The 20,787-nt window shown below is 34.8% G+C and overlaps 1 protein-coding gene across 1 annotated transcript; it reads right to left on the reverse strand.

Moving 5' to 3' along the window:
- Positions 1 to 547: 547 nt before the first annotated feature.
- Positions 548 to 16,002, reverse strand: LOC143536287 (3-phosphoshikimate 1-carboxyvinyltransferase 2-like). Its single transcript, XM_077030319.1, has 8 exons — positions 15,462 to 16,002; positions 15,238 to 15,355; positions 2,528 to 2,681; positions 2,219 to 2,433; positions 2,021 to 2,138; positions 1,509 to 1,719; positions 954 to 1,015; positions 548 to 872 (listed from the first exon to the last, which is right to left on the reverse strand). The coding sequence occupies exons 1-8, from the start codon at positions 16,000 to 16,002 to the stop codon at positions 654 to 656; spliced, it is 1,638 nt and encodes a 545-aa protein (XP_076886434.1). The 3' UTR covers positions 548 to 653.
- Between the last annotated feature and the right edge of the window lie 4,785 nt (positions 16,003 to 20,787).

Below are 20,787 nucleotides of genomic sequence, written 5' to 3' on the forward strand. Positions count from 1 at the left end.
ATGTTACAAATGTGAATTTATAAAATGTGAAGGATTCTATAATGATAATGCTTTAAAAACACTAATAGTCTTTGTGAAACTACAAACTATAAGGTTGTATATGTGTGACCTTATATATATAACCAAACATTCAACTGAATTAATTAATGAGAAAATTATTGTTTGCATCCCTGTGGAGGTTTATGTTTAAAAAGTCGTTCGGTTCGATTAGTATTGTTAAAAAAAGAGTCCGGTTTGATTATTTTTCTTTTAAAAAATAGCGTGGAGGAAAATTAATAGTGAAGGATTAAAACTGAGTACGACCACAAACCCCATGGACTTAGATGAATCTTATGAAAGGGCATATTGGTAATTTCAACTTTTTTTGGATGGAAACTTAACAACAGGGACTTATTCGGGTCTCTTTTGGAACCACAGGGATCTAATCAGTTCATTTTTTTCTCAGTGACTCAATATGACTCCGCCCATAAACCACTGGGACGCCAACAGTAATTTTCTCTTAATTAATAATAGTCATCTTATTCAACAACTTCAACTGGAATTGAGCAAGATCACATCAAATCCATTCATACATCCAAAGAATTACAAATCTCAAAACGAACGAAAAATTTCCAAAAATCATATATTTTGCACCTTAAATCGAAACAAAAATATTAATGCTTTGCGTATCTCTGAAGAACTTCAAAGTAATCAGGAAACGTCTTTTGAGTGCAACCAGGATCCTTGATAGTGACGGGAACCTCTGCACATGCAGCAAGAGAGAAAGCCATGGCCATCCTGTGATCATCATATGTGTCTATTGCTGTCACATTTAACCGCTCGGGTGGAGTGATCACACAGTAGTCGGACCCTTCTTCAACCGTTGCCCCCAACTGAAATATTTTTGAGCATTAAACAGTTATGAAAATATCGTCACAACATTAATCTAAATATTTTAAATAAAAATATTTTACCTTTCTGAGTTCCTTGCAAATGGCAATCATTCTTTCGGTTTCTTTGACTCTCCAGCTAGCAACTGAAAAAAAAACAAATTAATATATTATTATTAATAATAGTGTGTGTGTATAATATATAGGAACAGGTTCAAGAGGGAACTAAAAAAAGTGGGGAACTGGGGAACTCTTCATTTTGCATGTAAAAAAACAATATAAAGCTCGATTTACACGTAAAAGATTAGTTTTAACAAACTTTTTTGGACTTTTTGTTTATAAATACATGTAGAAGACATTCCAATAAAAAAAAAGTAATTCTGTTAAAAAATTTTTTTTACCATTTTTTAACGAAAATTAAAATTTTTTTTCCAAAACGGCTTCTACAAGTGTTTATAAGTAAAAAGGTTTAAAAAGATTATGTAAAAATGTGTTTTTTACGTGAAAAATTAATTTTTTTAGTATTTTTTTACATGTAAAATGAAGAGTTCCCCACTTTTTTGAGTTCCCTCTTGAACCTGTTCCTATATATATACATATATTTTGTAAAATGAAGACTTTGTGAAAGTATAATGATACCGTCTCTAATGGCGGTAGGACCGTCTGCATAGAGAGCAACTACGGCTAGAGTCATGGCGACATCAGGCATTTTGTTCATGTTGACATCAACAGCACGCAAATGTTTCCTTCCAGAAGCATTCCTTGGAGGGCCCCTCACTGTGACCGAGTTTTCGGTCCATGTTACTTCAGCACCCATTTGTCCAAGAACCTCCGCGAATTTCACATCACCCTTCATAAATATAGTTACAAAAACAAATAAATAAAATAATATTGACTTGACTTCTCAAAAAATCTCACAAAACATGTTATAATTTCATTAAAAAAAATTACAAAATACTTTTAACAGAACATTTTCTTTTGTGGATTTCGAAATAAAAACCGTTTAATGGTTAAGTCATAAGTGACTTAAGTCAGACAGCCGTTGACTTGACTTCCAAGTCAAAGTCAATTTCCAAGTTAAACGTTAATAAAAAAAATATATATATTCATTAAAAAAAAGAAAAAAAAACTAAAAGGAAGCCATGGGTTACCTGTAAACTACTTGTTCCACATCCTTCAACGGTAACAGTCCCACCGGTTATGGCAGCACCAGCCAAGAAGTAACTTGCACTCGATGCATCGCCTTCTACATACGCGTTTCGGGGTGACCTAAAAAAACACGTTCCTATATAATTCACAACCCGGGCATCCGTAAATTTTTTTTTTTTAATGTAAAAGAGTTAACTTACTTGTACTTTTGACCGCCTTTGATTAAGAACCTGCCCCAACTATCACTGTGTTCAACCGAGACACCGAACCGTTCCATCAATTTTATTGTCATGTCAACATACGGTATGGAAAATAATTTATCGATAATTTCAATCTCTACATCTCCAAGTGCAAGAGGAGAAGCCATAAGCAATGCAGTAAGGTATTGACTGCTGATCGATCCCGACAACTTAACCTGTAAACATTAAACACAAATTTATTTTCACTTTACTATCATTACAATAATAATAATAATAATAATAATAATAATAACAACAACAAAATGATACTTTTCCACCAGGAAGGCCACCACCGCCAACTACACGCACAGGTGGACAGTTGGTCCCGAGAAAACAGTCAACGTCTGCACCGAGCTGCTTAAGACCCGTGACCAAGTCACCTATCGGTCTCTCTCTCATTCGAGGAACACCGTCTAGTATGTAGCTGCAGATAATATTCAATATTAAATGACAGTTAAATGGACGTGAGTTTCTCTAAGAAGATATATCCTTTTGACTTTTTGAGGTCAAAGATATTAATATTTCACAAAAATCTTTCAGTTTGAAAGTTCCCTCTTATCTAAAATATTATTCCCTCCGTCCCATTAAAGGTGTCCATATTTCCTTTTTTGTTTGTCCCATTAAAAGTGTCCACTTTCAAAATTTATTAGTCAATTTCCAAGTTTACCCTTAAAGACACACAACTAACATTAATAAACAATATTGATGGACCCAATTTCCAAGGGCATTATTGTCATTTGGTAAGCAAAAAAAGTAATCATTCAATCTACCATGAACTTTGTGTTTTTCTTACCATGACACTTTTAATGGGACGAAAGAAGTAGTTATTTTTCTTGTCGATTTGGTATTTTATTTGTAGCTACTAGAGCTTACTCGTCACTGTATTTTGGAGGTAGTTTACAGTTAGTCCTTTTGTTTGGTTGTTTATACTTAAAATGTAAAAAAGGTAGCATCTTTATCCTAAAAATTACATTATCTTGTAAAGAAAACTGAATACATTAATATACTTCAAATTACATTATCTTGTATTTCATTACCGTCTAGGTGATACACACATCATACAATACGATACACAATTCTATTTGTTATAATGTATCCTAACATCCTGCACGCAAATCTTACACACATCAAGCACTTAGCACGTAAGCAATCACTTCATCTTAATTGTACCTGAAAAGCATGTGAGAAAACGGGTCAACTACGAATAGTTGGTGAGTTTCACAATTTGAGTAAACCATGATAAATCCATATCAAAATATAATATTATCTGGGGACACTGTTAACCTAGTACTGTACTCATTCCGGGGGCAATGTTAACCCAGAAACACGATGTAATTATGCTGAGCCCACAAGTGAAACCTCTGACTATCACACACAACCCCCGTGGCATATCCCCCGCCCACGGACCTGCCCCAAACCGCTATGTCTAACATTACATAGCAAAATATATATCAACAACAAAATAGACATGTGCAACTGGCTGGGAAACATCAGCAAATCCATGCCGGACCAGTTGGGTTTGTCAGACCAATAGTACTATCCACACTCTACCGGCTTTCAGTTAATCACTCGTGTTCCGGGGCCTTAGAATGTTAGCAACTCAGACAATTACCATCTTAGTACATTTCCGTACGATTCCCGTACAATAAAATATATATATATCCACGCAAATCCATGCGTTCAGTATGTACTTAAACATTTCAGTAGTAACATGCTTCCGCCCCGGGAAAATATTTGAAAACAATTCAGAAAAAGGGGCTCGTGAAACTCACCTTAGCACATGCAAGCAGGTAACAACAATCATTATCAATTAACACGTCCAATCTGTAATATGATCCCTACGATCGTTACTATACACTCATTATTAATATAACTTTAACCAAGTTAACCTGTACATCTGGGGACACTGTTAACCCAGTACTGTAACCGTTCTGGGGGCAAGGTTAACCCAGAAACACTTCTCCGGACTCAGATTGTGATGTCGTTTAGAGTTCCATGGTCACAACTACTATTAGTCGTTTTTCTCGTTTTGCGTGCCTAGCACGGTTATCCGTTTTTACGTTTCAAAAATGAGTTTGGTCACACACGACCCGAGAGTAGTGGTTGACTGATAATTTAGTTTAAGTTGTGAAATTAGAGCTCGGTTTAGACGCCCCGTTTGGCCGCGGGACCCATTTCCGTCTTTAGCGTACCGGAAACTGTTAAATCGGGAAAAATTACTCAAATCATCCGAATTAATTTTGGATGATTTATTTTTACTTGTTTAACTCAGTTATATGAAAATAGTTCATTTTTAGGGTTTTTATACACCAGTCAGCTCGCTTAAGCGAGCTTTACCGGTTTACTCGTTTTAAGCTTTAAAAGTTTGTTTTTGCACAAATAATTATCCGTTTAATCTCGGATCTTGAAATTTTGCAAAAATGACTTTTTGACAGTGGGGAATTTTATAAAAAAATTTCCAGAATTAATTTTTATATTTAAGATTTATTTATCTATTTTTAAACACCATTTAAACACTAAATATGTCGTAAATACCAAACGATCTTAGAAAAATCCCAGATTTTTCCTGGATGTCCCCTGCCATCCACATAGTCCCCTGTAATTTTCCAGAACCAAAATCTTCTTTTACATGCCATTTTCACTAAAACCGAACTAGAAAACCCTAGAACTCGTTTAACCGAAAATCCTACTTAGACTTCTCCAACTGACCTCAAATTTTGTGTGTGACTTATAAATGATATAAAAAGCTTATCTGAAATTGTCCAGAATTTTTCATGATATTTAACTATTTTTCACCATTTTTGGCCAAAACCGAGCATTAAATTCACCAAATATTCATCCTTTATCCAAAAATTACCAAAAATCCACAGTACTCATATTTTCATGTGTTTAACACCTCTGTAAAATTTCATGACCTAACTCTAAAGCATCAACAATCTGTCCAAATCTCCAAAACCGTACATAAACCGAATATACCTTTCGTTTTCCGCCACTACAAGCTACAAACTCGTCTTTCCGCCTTATCTACCACTAAATACAGAACCTACAACCAACATACCACAATACCAAGCAAGTTACACTCACGATCAAGCCTCTTACACTATAGTTTCGGTTATGATTCAAAAACAAAGATTTAAACCGTAAAAATTCGTTTTTTGTTCGTTTAACTCCTTTCTTGGACCAAGATCCCTTGTATAACCCGTATACATCACTTGATCACGCAAGAATCGGTTTTCATATTTGAAACCTCATTTTCTTGCAAACAAACTCAAGAAACGAAGATGGAAACGTGATTAACTCGATTCTTTACCTTGTTTTCTTGCCACAAAATCTCGGTTTTGGATCATAGAATGGAAAGTAGATGGAGAATTGTTGATATGCTTGATGAAAAAAAGAAAATGAAGGGCTATGGGACCTTTCCCAATCCGATCGGAAATGTGAAGGGGTGGGGTGGGACCCACCTCTTCATTCTTAGCCACATGTTCGGATATCGGAGATCTGGATAATGTTTTGGATAATCTGGTTCAGTTCGTTTTTTGGTTAAATGTTTAATTAGGCTTAAAACGAAGCTAAAACGGTCGTTTTTCGGCTTAAAAATGAAATTTATATAAAACCGATTTAAAAACTTTAAAAACTTAAACCATGACTTTTATTAACTTAAAACATCATATCATTAATTATGGCGCATCTTTTTCGGCTTGATCGATCGTCTCTTGCTCGGTTTGGTATTAAAGGTTTCGTTTAACGTACCGTCGTACCATTAAATCGAAATTCTTTTTCTGTGCCGTACTTTACTTATCCCGAATCATTAATGCTTCGTAAAATCACTAATTATTATAGATATCGTCTATAATTGAACCCTCGATTCGTTCGGGTTTCAATAACTATCGATCGATTGATCGCATATTCAATACGGTGAATTATATATTCACGTACAATCAATACAGTGAACCATGTATTCTCGTATAATTACTATGGTAACTCATATACCCGACATTAAATATGACGTAACTATTGTCTACCGGTTAGGGTATACCGGGTTTCGTCGGAATCGTTACATTCTCCCCCCGTTAAGAAATTTCGTACTCGAAATTTTACACGCCTGCTATCCCCTTCCGAGAGAAAGGTGGGGGTTTTTCCTTCAGAATTCACCCTCGCGTTACCAGGTATAATCTGGTCCTCGCTGTGAATTCCACTTAATCTTAACCAATAACGCTTGGTAGGCCCAAACTGTTTAGATTACCCGTCTACTATCTCTACGGAATTATTTATGATATCAAACATATATTCTATGAGTACCTCCAATACTAGTACTTTTGTTGCCTCATCGCTTAGGTACTTTTCAATCCGTATATATGGCAAAACATCATGTATAGTACTTAGCCCCTGGAGTACTTTAATCGATAAACTAAATGACCAATCATGGAGATAGTCTCATGAGGTCCAATATTTTAAGGAGCTATTTTCGGTTTTGCCAAACCTCATATCACCTCTCTAAGGTGATGCCTTAAAAATGCCTTGTCACCTCTTTCCAGTGACAATGGTTTCCTATGAATGTTGGCATAAATCCTTTGCCAATCTCGCGCTGCTTTCAACTTATCTTAAATATTATAAATCCGATTGGTTGTTTCTCGAATCAATTCAGATCTTATGGCTTGATTGACGCCCATTTTCAATTTAACAAATTGGTGATAATCACTTCACCCATAGAAAGCTTCAAGGTCTCGATGCTTCCTTCCCCGCCTTCCAATAATGGAAGTAGGATGACTATTTCGATCTGAGATAATTGAAAATGGTACTCTACGACGAGATACCATTTCACCATCATGAATTTGGGCGAGAATTCATTGTGGTAATCGTCATAGATTGGGATGAAATGCGAGGATTGGTTAATCGATCCGCGATTACCCAAATTGCATCATGTCTTTAATATATCTTGGGAATTTGCGTCCCGAAATCCATTGTAATTTATTCCCACTATCATTGGCGAATTCTCTGTCGTTGTGGCGTTCCTTAGGGTTTTCGGTGTGCAGCCTTATCTCTTGCATAAATTAAATCTTCACCAACATACGTAACCATATCTTTCTCCAAACTCGGCCATTAATAAAATCCTTTCAGATATTCGTATCATCAATAGTCTAATTCGATCCCGGATGTATGGAATATTTCGATCTATGCGCTTCGTCCATGATTAATTCACGAAGGTCATGGAGGGTCGGGATCCAAATCCGATTTTTGAAATAGAGAATTTCATCCACGCGTTGTTTGAAATTCTTCTAATTGCCGTAAAGTCCCTCCTTTTCCAATTGTTCCTCTTTCAACGCCTCACGTTGAGCGAATCGAATCAGGTCCGAAAGGTTTGACTGGACCATCATCCCCAGCGCTCGCACTCGCAATGGCTTAACCCGATCTTTCCTACTCAAGGCATCGGCTACGACGTTAGCCTTGCCGGGGTGATAACGGATGTCACAGTCATGATCGCTTAACAACTCGACCCATCTTCGTTGCCTCATATTCAGTTCCTTCTGATCAAATATGTGCTGCAAACTTTATGATCGGTGTAGATGGTGCACTTCGTACCATAGAGATAATGTCTCCAGATTTCAAGTGCGAAGATAACCGCTCCAAGTTCTAAGTCATGAGTAGTGTAATTTTTCTCGTGTACTTTTAACTGTCGGGAAGCATAGGCTATAACCTTATTATTCTGCATCAACACGCATTCTAACCCTCTACGCGATACGTCACAATACGCGACAAAACCATCGTCTCCATCGGGGAGACTTAAAATCGGCGCTTGGCACAATTTTAATGGTTTCTATCTTATTTGGATCTATGTGAAATCCTTGTTGCTTTACAACATGACCAAGGGATTATGCCTTCTTTATTCAAAATCACATTTCGAAAACTTCGCGTACAACTCCTCTTGCTTTAACACCTCCACAATTTTCCTTAACCGTCGTTCGTGCTCTTCTTTACGTTGCGAATATATCAAAATATCATCAATGAATGTTATGAAAAATTTGTCAAAATAAAGTTTACAGACTCGGTTCATGAGTTCCATGAACACTGCCGGCACACTTGTTAGCCCGAACGGCATAAATAAGAATTCATAATGGCCGTAACGAGTCCGAAACGCTGTTGTTGCAACGTCCTCCTCTTGGATTTTTCATTTGGTGATAACTATATCTAAGATCAATTTTCTGAAAATAAATCGCCCCTTGCAGTTGGTTAAATAGATCATTTACTTCGAAGAAGTGAATAACTATTCTTGATTGTCACTCTATGCAATTCTCTCTAACCAATACATATCCTAACACTTCAGTCCTTCATTTCCCAAATAACACTGGTGCACCCCATGGTGACTAACTAGGTCGTATAAAACCTTATCCAATAATTCTTCTAAATTCGACCTTGCGTGATCAAGTGATGTATACGGGTTATACAAGGGATCTTGGTCCAAGAAAGGAGTTAAACGAACAAAAAACGAATTTTTACGGTTTAAATCTTTGTTTTTGAATCATAACCGAAACTATAGTGTAAGAGGCTTGATCGTGAGTGTAACTTGCTTGGTATTGTGGTATGTTGGTTGTAGGTTCTGTATTTAGTGGTAGATAAGGCGGAAAGACGAGTTTGTAGCTTGTAGTGGCGGAAAACGAAAGGTCTATTCGGTTTATGTACGGTTTTGGAGATTTGGACAGATTGTTGATGCTTTAGATTTAGGTCATTAAATTTTACAGAGGTGTTAAACACATGAAAATATGAGTTCTGTGAATTTTTGGTAATTTTTGGATAAAGGATGAATATTTGGTGAATTTAATGCTTGGTTTTGGCCAAAAATGGTGAAAAATAGTTAAATATCATGAAAATTTCTGGAAAATTGCAAATAAACTTTTTATATCATTTATAAGTCACACACAAAATTTGAGGTCAGTTGGAGAAGTCTAAGTAGGCTTTTCGGTAAAACGAGTTCTAGGGTTTTCTAGCTTGGTTTTAGTGAAAATGGCATGTAAAAGAAGATTTTGGTTCTGGAAAAATTACAGGGGACTATGTGGATGGCAGGGGACATCCAGGAAAAATTTGGGATTTTTCTAAGATCGTTTGGTATTTACGACATATTTAGTGTTTAAATGGTGTTTAAAAATAGATAAATAAATCTTAAATATAAAAATTAATTCTGGAAATATTTTTATTAAATTCCCCACTGTCAAAAAGTCATTTTTGAAAAATTTCAAGATCCGAGATTAAACGGATAATTATTTGTGCAAAAACAAACTTTTAAAGCTTAAAACGAGTAAACCGGTAAAGCTCGCTTAAGCGAGCTGACTGGTGTATAAAAACCCTAAAAATGAACTATTTTCATATAACTGAGTTAAACAAGTAAAAATAAATCATCCAAAATTAATTCGGATGATTTGAGTAATTTTACCCGATTTAACAGTTTCCGGTACGCTAAAGACGGAAACGGGTCCCGCGGCCAAACGGGGCGTCTAAACCGAGCTCTAATTTCACAACTTAAACTAAATTATCAGTCAACCACTACTCTCGGGTCGTGTGTGACCAAACTCATTTTTGAAACGTAAAAACGGATAACCGTGCTAGGCACGCAAAACGAGAAAAACGACTAATAGTAGTTGCGACCATGGAACTCTAAACGACATCACAATCTGAGTCCGGAGAAGTGTTTCTGGGTTAACCTTGCCCCCAGAACGGGTACAGTGCTGGGTTAACAGTGTCCCCAGATGTACCGGTTAACTTGGTTAAAGTTATATTAATAATGAGTGTATAGTAACGATCGTAGGGATCATATTACAGATTGGACGTGTTAACTGATAATGATTGTTGTTACCTGCTTGCATGTGCGAAGGTGAGTTTCACGAGCCCCTTTTTCTGAATTGTTTTCAAATATTTTCCCGGGGCGGAAGCATGTTACTACTGAAATGTTTAAGTACATACTGAACGCATGCGGAAACGTAATCGGGATGCAACAGACACCTCTGATATCAACCACATTGTTTATAAAGAAAAACTGAATACATTAATATACTTCAAATTACATTATCTTGTATTTTATTACCGTCTAGGTGATACACACATCATACAATACGATACACAATTCTATTTGTTATAATGTATCCTAACATCCTGCACGCAAATCTTACACACATCAAGCACTTAGCACGTAAGCAATCACTTCATCTTAATTGTACCTGAAAAGCATGTGAGAAAACGGGTCAACTACGAATAGTTGGTGAGTTTCACAATTTGAGTAAACCATGATAAATCCATATCAAAATATAATATTATATGGAGACACTGTTAACCCAGTACTGTACTCATTCCGGGGGCAATGTTAACCCAGAAACACGATGTAATTATGCTGAGCCCACAAGTGAAACCTCTGACTATCACACACAACCCCCGTGGCATATCCCCCGCCCACGGACCTGCCCCAAACCGCTATGTCTAACATTACATAGCAAAATATATATCAACAACAAAATAGACATGTGCAACTGGCTGGGAAACATCAGCAAATCCATGCCGGACCAGTTGGGTTTGTCAGACCAATAGTACTATCCACACTCTACCGGCTTTCAGTTAATCACTCGTGTTTCGGGGCCTTAGAATGTTAGCAACTCAGACAATTACCATCTTAGTACATTTCCGTACGATTCCCGTACAATAAAATATATATATATCCACGCAAATCCATGCGTTCAGTATGTACTTAAACATTTCAGTAGTAACATGCTTCCGCCCCGGGAAAATATTTGAAAACAATTCAGAAAAAGGGGCTCGTGAAACTCACCTTAGCACATGCAAGCAGGTAACAACAATCATTATCAATTAACACGTCCAATCTGTAATATGATCCCTACGATCGTTACTATACACTCATTATTAATATAACTTTAACCAAGTTAACCTGTACATCTGGGGACACTGTTAACCCAGTACTGTAACCGTTCTGGGGGCAAGGTTAACCCAGAAACACTTCTCCGGACTCAGATTGTGATGTCGTTTAGAGTTCCATGGTCACAACTACTATTAGTCGTTTTTCGTTTTGCGTGCCTAGCACGGTTATCCGTTTTTACGTTTCAAAAATGAGTTTGGTCACACACGATTCGAGAGTAGTGGTTGACTGATAATTTAGTTTAAGTTGTGAAATTAGAGCTCGGTTTAGACGCCCCGTTTGGCCGCGGGACCCGTTTCCGTCTTTAGCGTACCGGAAACTGTTAAATCGGGTAAAATTACTCAAATCATCCGAATTAATTTTGGATGATTTATTTTTACTTGTTTAACTCAGTTATATGAAAATAGTTCATTTTTAGGGTTTTTATACACCAGTCAGCTCGCTTAAGCGAGCTTTACCGGTTTACTCGTTTTAAGCTTTAAAAGTTTGTTTTTGCACAAATAATTATCCGTTTAATCTCGGATCTTGAAATTTTTCAAAAATGACTTTTTGACAGTGGGGAATTTTATAAAAAAATTTCCAGAATTAATTTTTATATTTAAGATTTATTTATCTATTTTTAAACACCATTTAAACACTAAATATGTCGTAAATACCAAACGATCTTAGAAAAATCCCAGATTTTTCCTGGATGTCCCCTGCCATCCACATAGTCCCCTGTAATTTTCCAGAACCAAAATCTTCTTTTACATGCCATTTTCACTAAAACCGAACTAGAAAACCCTAGAACTCGTTTAACCGAAAATCCTACTTAGACTTCTCCAACTGACCTCAAATTTTGTGTGTAACTTATACATGATATAAAAAGCTTATCTGAAATTGTCCAGAATTTTTCATGATATTTAACTATTTTTCACCATTTTTGGCCAAAACCGAGCATTAAATTCACCAAATATTCATCCTTTATCCAAAAATTACCAAAAATCCACAGTACTCATATTTTCATGTGTTTAATACCTCTGTAAAATTTCATGACCTAACTCTAAAGCATCAACAATCTGTCCAAATCTCCAAAACCGTACATAAACCGAATATACCTTTCGTTTTCCGCCACTACAAGCTACAAACTCGTCTTTCCGCCTTATCTACCATTAAATACAGAACCTACAACCAACATACCACAATACCAAGCAAGTTACACTCACGATCAAGCCTCTTACACTATAGTTTCGGTTATGATTCAAAAACAAAGATTTAAACCGTAAAAATTCGTGTTTTGTTCGTTTAACTCCTTTCTTGGACCAAAATCCCTTGTATAACCCGTATACATCACTTGATCACGCAAGAATCGGTTTTCATCTTTGAAACCTCATTTTCTTGCAAACAAACTCAAGAAACGAAGATGGAAACGTGATTAACTCGATTCTTTACCTTGTTTTCTTGCCACAAAATCTCGGTTTTGGATCATAGAATGGAAAGTAGATGGAGAATTGTTGATATGCTTGATGAAAAAAAGAAAATGAAGGGCTATGGGACCTTTCCCAATCCGATCGGAAATGTGAAGGGGTGGGGTGGGACCCACCTCTTCATTCTTAGCCACATGTTCGGATATCGGAGATCTGGATAATGTTTTGGATAATCTGGTTCAGTTCGTTTTTCGGTTAAATGTTTAATTCGGCTTAAAACGAAGCTAAAACGGTCGTTTTTTCGGCTTAAAAATGAAATTTATATAAAACCGATTTAAAAACTTTAAAAACTTAAACCATGACTTTTATTAACTTAAAACATCACATCATTAATTATCGCGCATCTTTTTCGGCTTGATCGATCGTCTCTTGCTCGGTTTGGTATTAAAGGTTTCGTTTAACGTACCGTCGTACCATTAAATCGAAATTCTTTTTCTGTGCCGTACTTTACTTATCCCGAAGCATTAATGCTTCGTAAAATCACTAATTATTATAGATATCGTCTATAATTGAACCCTCGATTCGTTCGGGTTTCAATAACTATCGATCGATTGATCGCATATTCAATACGGTGAATTATGTATTCTCGTATAATTACTATGGTAACTCATATACCCGACATTAAATATGACGTAACTATTGTCTACCGGTTAAGGTATACCGGGTTTCGTCGGAAAACCATCGCTTATTAGCACTTTAAGTGTGATAGGACCTGAAACACATAAAGATCTCAAAATAGCCATGCATCTTACTAATAAGTCGATAATTATACACAGTTAAACATGTTACTTCGCATACAAACACCGAACATCAATGGTCTATAACTATTAATATTTATTTGTACTTGTAATATAATCGTTTTAGCTCACGCCTATCTTAACCCCCATAATAATAAAAACCACTCATATATAGATCGTTTAACATATAATTATAAATAAGAACATTCGTTTGTATATACTTAGCACGTGTTAAACAACCACTCATCAATAACACATAAGCTTATGGATTCCTTTCTCATTGTTGTATTCCGCATCCCATGACTCATATATATCCTTCGACCAACAGAAGGCAGACAGGGCATTATCGTGATGGAGCTAAGTGATGGTCACGAACACCGTCGCAAAGTTTTATTTGTGATGTTGATCACGGCTATGATGGAGAAGAACCAAGGGGGATTTTTGGGAAGTGTCAAGTGATCAAGTGATGGCATGAAACACCATCCCAACTCATTTGACCACAAGAACTCAATAATAAAGTAAATATGAGGTTATATAGCTCGATTGGTTGATGCCAAGTTCTAAAGTTATTTTTTTAAGTGCTTAGAGCATTCATCATGAACCCCATCCCTATCCATATATTTGTAACTGAAATACATGTTATTCCATAAAATCTAATTTGTTCATCTTTTCAAAAGAATGTTACTTTTTATTCACAAGAACATTAAAATAATGGATACAATTAAAATAATGGATAGAAGATGGAGAATCATGTGAATGCCCAAGTAAAATAAGCTCTGTTAGTAGTTATATTATAAATAACTTTTCAACGACTTCAGGATGATTATTGTTTTGTCCTTTCTTTCGAACGACTTTAGTATTTTGAAAACAATGAAACGTGTTTGAAAATTATTTTTCTTAAGAATATGGCTTAACTTTAGTGTCATTTGATATTCATTAAAACTAAAAAACAATAAAAATATAAAAACGACATGTGTTTGTTAAGAGACTGCATCTACCATTGATCGACCTTGGGGCCACTCCACTCTAACCAAGACCAGGAAAATATCCCCGCATCAAAACCCCTACCCCACCAAGCTAATTAAGGTCACCTTTTTTTCTGGTCTTGAGATAAAACAAATATCGTCATAGATATGAACGTGGAGAATTAAATGTGATTATTACATTATTCCTCATCTTTTGACACACTATTTTCTTTCTCACGTCACACATGCTCATAAGATATCAAATTAGTATACGATGGTCAAAAGATAGTATACGTAACTATTTTATTCATACATGCAGTTTATAAGAAAATCAATTTATGTGATACTACAATTTTCCAACCATATGCTAAATTTAATTAATTTTGTGATTAACTAGACATGATCCCTTTGGACAAGTAAAATCTGAATTAAAATACCTTAACAAGAACTAAGACCGAAGAGAAAAAAAAAACAATTGAATAATCGAAGAACTGAAGAACAAATTTAGCGAAAGTGTGAGTGGATCTCTAAACAAGTTTTTTCATGTTTAGCGACTGTGTCCGATGTCGCCTTCAACACAACCTGACCCGCTACAAATTCATTGTCTCTAAGTCTAGCAAGAGGAGACACCCCAGTGAGGTTTACACAAGCGTTTTCTTGTTGGAGTTAATTCCACTTTCTCGGCTTCAAGCCTTTTCGGGTTAACTCGTTCTTCGTTTAAGTAAACTGTCTCATGAAGATTTAAATAACCTGCCAAAACACGTTCAGCTGGTTCATTCGTTTGAGTGAGATTTGCTTCATGATTTTCTCGTCTTCGTTCCGGACACGAGGACGCAAAGTGTCCCATCTCATCACACCGAAAACATTTAATCTGGGAGCGGTCTTTCCTTTCTCTTACCTGTCCTTCGGTTTGGTACGATCCTTGTCCTCCGGTATCCCGGCCTTTTCCACGTTCCCATAAACTCGCCCACCTTTACCTCGGTTACCAGATTGATCATACAATTTGCCTTTACCTTCTGGTCGATTGAAAAGTAACTGATTTTGAGACTCAGAAGCGTGCTCTCTTCCTCGTAAACGTTTCTCAAACGCCTTAAGTCTTCCTACACCATCTTCAAATCATACTATCGAGATCAACCGTTTGCTCGATTGAAGCTACCGGATTGAAGTATTTGTCTGGAACCGTGTCGAGTAACTTTTTCACCAAAACATCTTGCTCGAATACATGACCAAGACCTGTTGCCTTTGAAACCATACCAGTTATTTTTCCCACAAACTGATCAACAGTCTCGTCTTCCGCCATCTTGAGTTTCTCAAATTCACTTTTCAACGTTAGGAGTCGAGCCTTTTGGACTCGCTCGGCCCCAACAAATTGTGCCTTCAAAGCCGCCCATATTTCTCGAGCATTCTTGTATTGAGCAACCTGAAGAAGAATATTACCTTCCATAACTTGGAACAAAAACGATCTTGCCGTTTTATTCTTCTTCACATCAATAGCCGCGCCCTCTTCTGGTTGATCGACTTCCCATAATCCTTGATCGTCCAAAATCGCTTCCACCACAATCGCCAATGTGATGTAATTTGTTTCGTTTAGCTTTGTAACCTGCATTGATATCCCCCCGTTCGCTTTGGGTGGGATTATCGGTCTTTCTTTGGCATCTGTCATTGACCCTTTTTTCTCTTCCGTCTGTAAACACTTAACGGTGTCGAACTCCTTTGCTCCAGTCCGTTGGAACAAACGCAAACAAATCAGTCCCCTATGCTCATAAGATATTAAATTAGTATACGATGGTCAAAAGATACTATACATAACTATTTTATTCATACATGTAGTTTATAAGAAAATTAATTTATGTGATACTACAATTTTCCAACCATATGCTAAATTTAATTAATTATGTGATTAACTAGATGATCTCTTTGGACAAAGTAAATATGAATTAAAATACCTTAATAAGAACTAAGACCAAAGAGAAAAAAAATTCAATTGAATAATCGAAGAACTGAAGAACAAAGCGAAAGTGTGAGTGGATCTCCAAACAAGTATTTTTATGTTTAACAACCGTGCCTAATGTCGCTTTCAACGCAACCTGACCTGCTACAAATTCATTGTCTCCAAGTCCAGTAAGAGGAGACACTCCAGTGAGGTTCACACAAGCGTGTTTCAAGTGGATCCGTCAAATTCAATGGGACCTCCTTCTTAGCGAAAATTCATACTCGTTTAAGAGCATCGCACGAGACATCCTAACCAAATTGTGTCTGTACTTAAACCCAAATAACTCCTTGTAGTGAAGTTCATGCTCACCAAAAGAAGCATAACAAGTCTTGCGGCAAACTAGGCATGGCTCATCCACATGAAACAAAGGGATCATTAGCCAATACTTAAGGATGGTTCGGTACTCCAAAGCCGACATACGTTGGCACAGTCCTTCAATGGGGATAGCAATTAGGACATCCTGAGCCCGAATGCACTCAACCACCGATTTCTTACGAGAGAATAAATCAAATTTCACTTCTAAACTCTAGTCGATTCCACTATAAAAGGCACTCGCTAAAGCATGTTGGCTTGGGGGGGGGGGATATCTTTAGAGTTAAGTGCCATTTTAGTACCTGTGTTTTTATCAACTACGCAACTTTAGTACTTTTTTTAAATTTTTTGCAACTGGCTACTCCATGTTTCAAAAACTGGTCATTTTAGTACTTTTCCGTAACCCCGTCTATTTTACACCGTTAAGTCAGGGGTAAACTGGTAATTTCTTTTTTATTTATTTTCTTTTTTTTCTTTAATCACCTAACCCAATTGTATCTTCTTATCATGAATATAAACATCACAGTCACCACCACCCCCTCCCAACATCCTTAAACCAAATTTGACATAAGAACCCTAAAAAACTCAAAACTGACATAACCTGATCACAATTTGACTTCCCCGGTGAGAAAAAATTTCAAAACCCTTACATTCCTGTTAAATCTCCAAGAACCCTAAAAAAACTCAAAACTCCACCCAAATCAATGGCTTTGGAACGAGCATATGCACCTTCATCAACACTATAAAGCCCTAATTTCGTTGAATATGAGTTACCATGATGAACTGTAGTGGGTTCTTCCAAATATATACAGAGGAGCAATAGGGGAAGACGAAGAGAAGGGGAGGGATGTCGTGGTGGCCGAGTTTGGTTGTGTCGGACTGTCAGATTTGATATGGGAGAGGTGTGGTGGTGTCGGGCCTGCCGGCGGTTCTGGCGGTGGCATGGTTTTGTGGTGGTGGCGGTTCTGGTGGTGGCATGGTTTTGTGGTGGTTATTGCGGCATGGTGCGGTTGTGGTAGTTCACCGGAGGGTGATAGATGAATAACAATTGTGGTGGTTGTTTGAGATGATTATAGTTGTGGGTAGAGACAAACAAAGAAGATGGATCTTGTGTGGTATGTGATATACTTATGGTGGTGTTGGTGTATAGGTGTATACTGTATAGAGAGAGAAAGAGAATATAGAAAGAGAGGAGAAAGATAAATTGATTAAAAGATAATAAAAAAAATAAGAAAAATAATGAAGTTACAAGTTTACCCTTGATTTAACGGACAAATTAAACGGGGTTACGAAAAAGTACTAAAATGACCAGTTTTTGAAACATGGAGTAGCCAGTTGCAAAAAATTCAAAAAAGGTACCAAAGTTGTTTAGTTGATAAAACCACAGGTACTAAAATGACACTTAACTCATACCTTTATTAGAGAAACTGCTAAGGTCGAAATCATGAAGTGACATGTGCAAGCGATCTAATGTACTCCCATAATCGAAGTCAAACCCATGAATACCACAACCTCAAAGAATGTGGTCTTGCAATATCCAAGATTGTGCCCTCGAGACCATAAATGCATATGTAGATACGTTTAAAGCATAACATAACTCTATCAGATTGAGATCAATGAACGAATGTGAAACTTAAAATTAAAATGAGATTAAATCGAGCAGGATCATCTGCTCTTATCTGTTATAATAAATGACTACTCATATTTGCCACTTGTCAATCTCTTAGCCACCCTCCTCATTTTCAACTTATTTTAATATATGGTCCCTATCTTTTAAGTCTTTTCAATTTTTGAATTCAATTGTTATTAAATGTAAATTTTAACTGATTCATTTATTAACATTAATTGTGAAATAACAAAATAAAGAAATATCAATATTGAAGTTTTAGACCTGTTAGAATAAATTTTTAAAGTCACGGATAATTGTAAATTAAAGAAAATAAATATGCATCATTGTCGAAGAATTTGGATTTGTATAGAAACTACAAATAACTAGGATTCGAGCAGTAATGCATAATTTTTTTTATATAATATTAGTTTCAAATGCATATGAAATCGGAAAAATATGTATTTTTCTTAATTTTCACCAAACATTTTGTATAAATATTGCAAACATGGATAATTTCTATTATATATATCTTAAACATTATAATTATAATCCATATGTATAATGATTTACTATATGAACTATTTGTCATTTATTTATATGACATTTTTGTGTAGTATAAATGGTTTTAGTAATAAGAAGATTGATATATAGTTTTCAATATTTTCTTTCATAACTCATACCAAAACGCTTAAGAGAATATATATTTTTTGGCTTGATCAATTTATACCTTTTTTTATACATTTATATATATATATATATTTAATTTAATATGCCTTATAAGACAAATTACTTAACTAAAAGCATTCAAAACGTTAAACCAAAAAATTTGTTTCAGTCTCATTCTACTATTTTCGTTTTCCAAAAAATTATTTAGGATATTGAAACCTAAAATATTGTTTTATCAGTTATTTACATAATTTCAATATAATAATAAATTAATTTTATTTTTATAAAAATACATCGAAATAGGTTATGGTAGTTTTACCTGTTGGTTAGTAGAAAATTAAAGTGTGTGTTATGGTTTATATTCAAAATAATAAAGTTATACACATTTTTTTTAAAAAATTACAGTTATAACATTTATTATTAAAATTTATAAAAATTCATTAAGATTCACATCTTAATTATAATGTAACTTAATAGAAATATATAATATTTTTATTTTTTTATTATTTGTAACTTAATCATGTTTCTCATTATATTCAAGGATATTCTATTTTTACATTATTTAAAAAAAATAGTTAATCCAATTAAAAGTCATTTACCGTGCTTCCATAAATCCGAAACTTTTGCTTTTTTTTATAAGTTGTTAATATATATATATATCGATTAGTTAAATATTCCAATAACTTCTCATAACATTAACTAATAACACAAGATTAATATTCAAAATTTAAACATTCTTAATCTAATTTTTTCAAGTATTATAAATAAGAATCACTATACTCACTTTGTACAATTTAGATATTCTAATATTCTGTTAGCTCAGAATAATCACTGTTATTTGATCATGCTTTAAGGTTAGTATATCTTTGTCATTTTTCTGACAATTACATTCATATGAAATGAAACAAAATATTTTGTTATATTTTAATTTTCGGTTATATATATGTTGCTTGATTATGCACATGTTAATTGTAAAATATAAAATTAATTAAAAATTTATCATACACAGAATGTTAATGACAACAAATTTATAATGATCAATCAATTTTAAATTCTAAAGATTCTAAAGATGATTATCTAATCAAAGTTAGGAAATCTGGTTTTTAAGACAATAATGATATTTGGATAAACATGAGCAGATGATCTAAAATCACATCATATTAATTGATTAAAATATATGATCTTTTATGTGTATAAATATTTTTTTGTTAGTTTCATAGATACATTATCATTTATCTATGGTTGATATGTACTTAAAGAGCCTTACTTGTCACACGAAAGAGTTATAAGCAGACCTATATGTAACCTTATCAAGAGTTACAAGCAGATATGTACTAAAGATTTTAATTTTTGGTAAACAATGTATGCTGACCAATACAATAAAAAATGAAATGTACAAGGAAGGTTTTTCTTATTTCTAACATATTTGTGTAATCTTAGTTATGTAATTTCTGTAATTTTTAATGTAAATTGTAATTGTATTAACAATATATGATCATGTTGATTGGATTTCATTTAATGGTTAAACTTTAAAATGTTCATCAATTACCCGTGTAAAACACGGGCCTCAAACTAGTAAAATATAAATTAAGGCAGTGTTTCATGAGGATTTTCTAATTCTCATAAATTCAAACAAATTACACGTGTGTGTTTGTGTCTCTGTCATCAATAACAATCAAGAATGAAAATTCGGATCAAATAATAAGTTGTGTAATGTGTAGCATGCATCATAACCGTTATGCTTAAGTTTTTAGTATGTTATACAATAAATAAGAGCTTTCTCATTTCATTCTTTATCTCCATCTCTATAATTACATTAAAAATACCATCTTTTCTCTTCCATTTTCAATTATACAATATTTTTTTAT

Source organism: Bidens hawaiensis, unplaced genomic scaffold, assembly GCF_021521415.1.
Source record: "Bidens hawaiensis isolate Kalapana, Puna unplaced genomic scaffold, B.hawaiensis_p1.1 tig00010780_1, whole genome shotgun sequence".
Lineage (NCBI taxonomy): Eukaryota > Viridiplantae > Streptophyta > Magnoliopsida > Asterales > Asteraceae > Bidens > Bidens hawaiensis.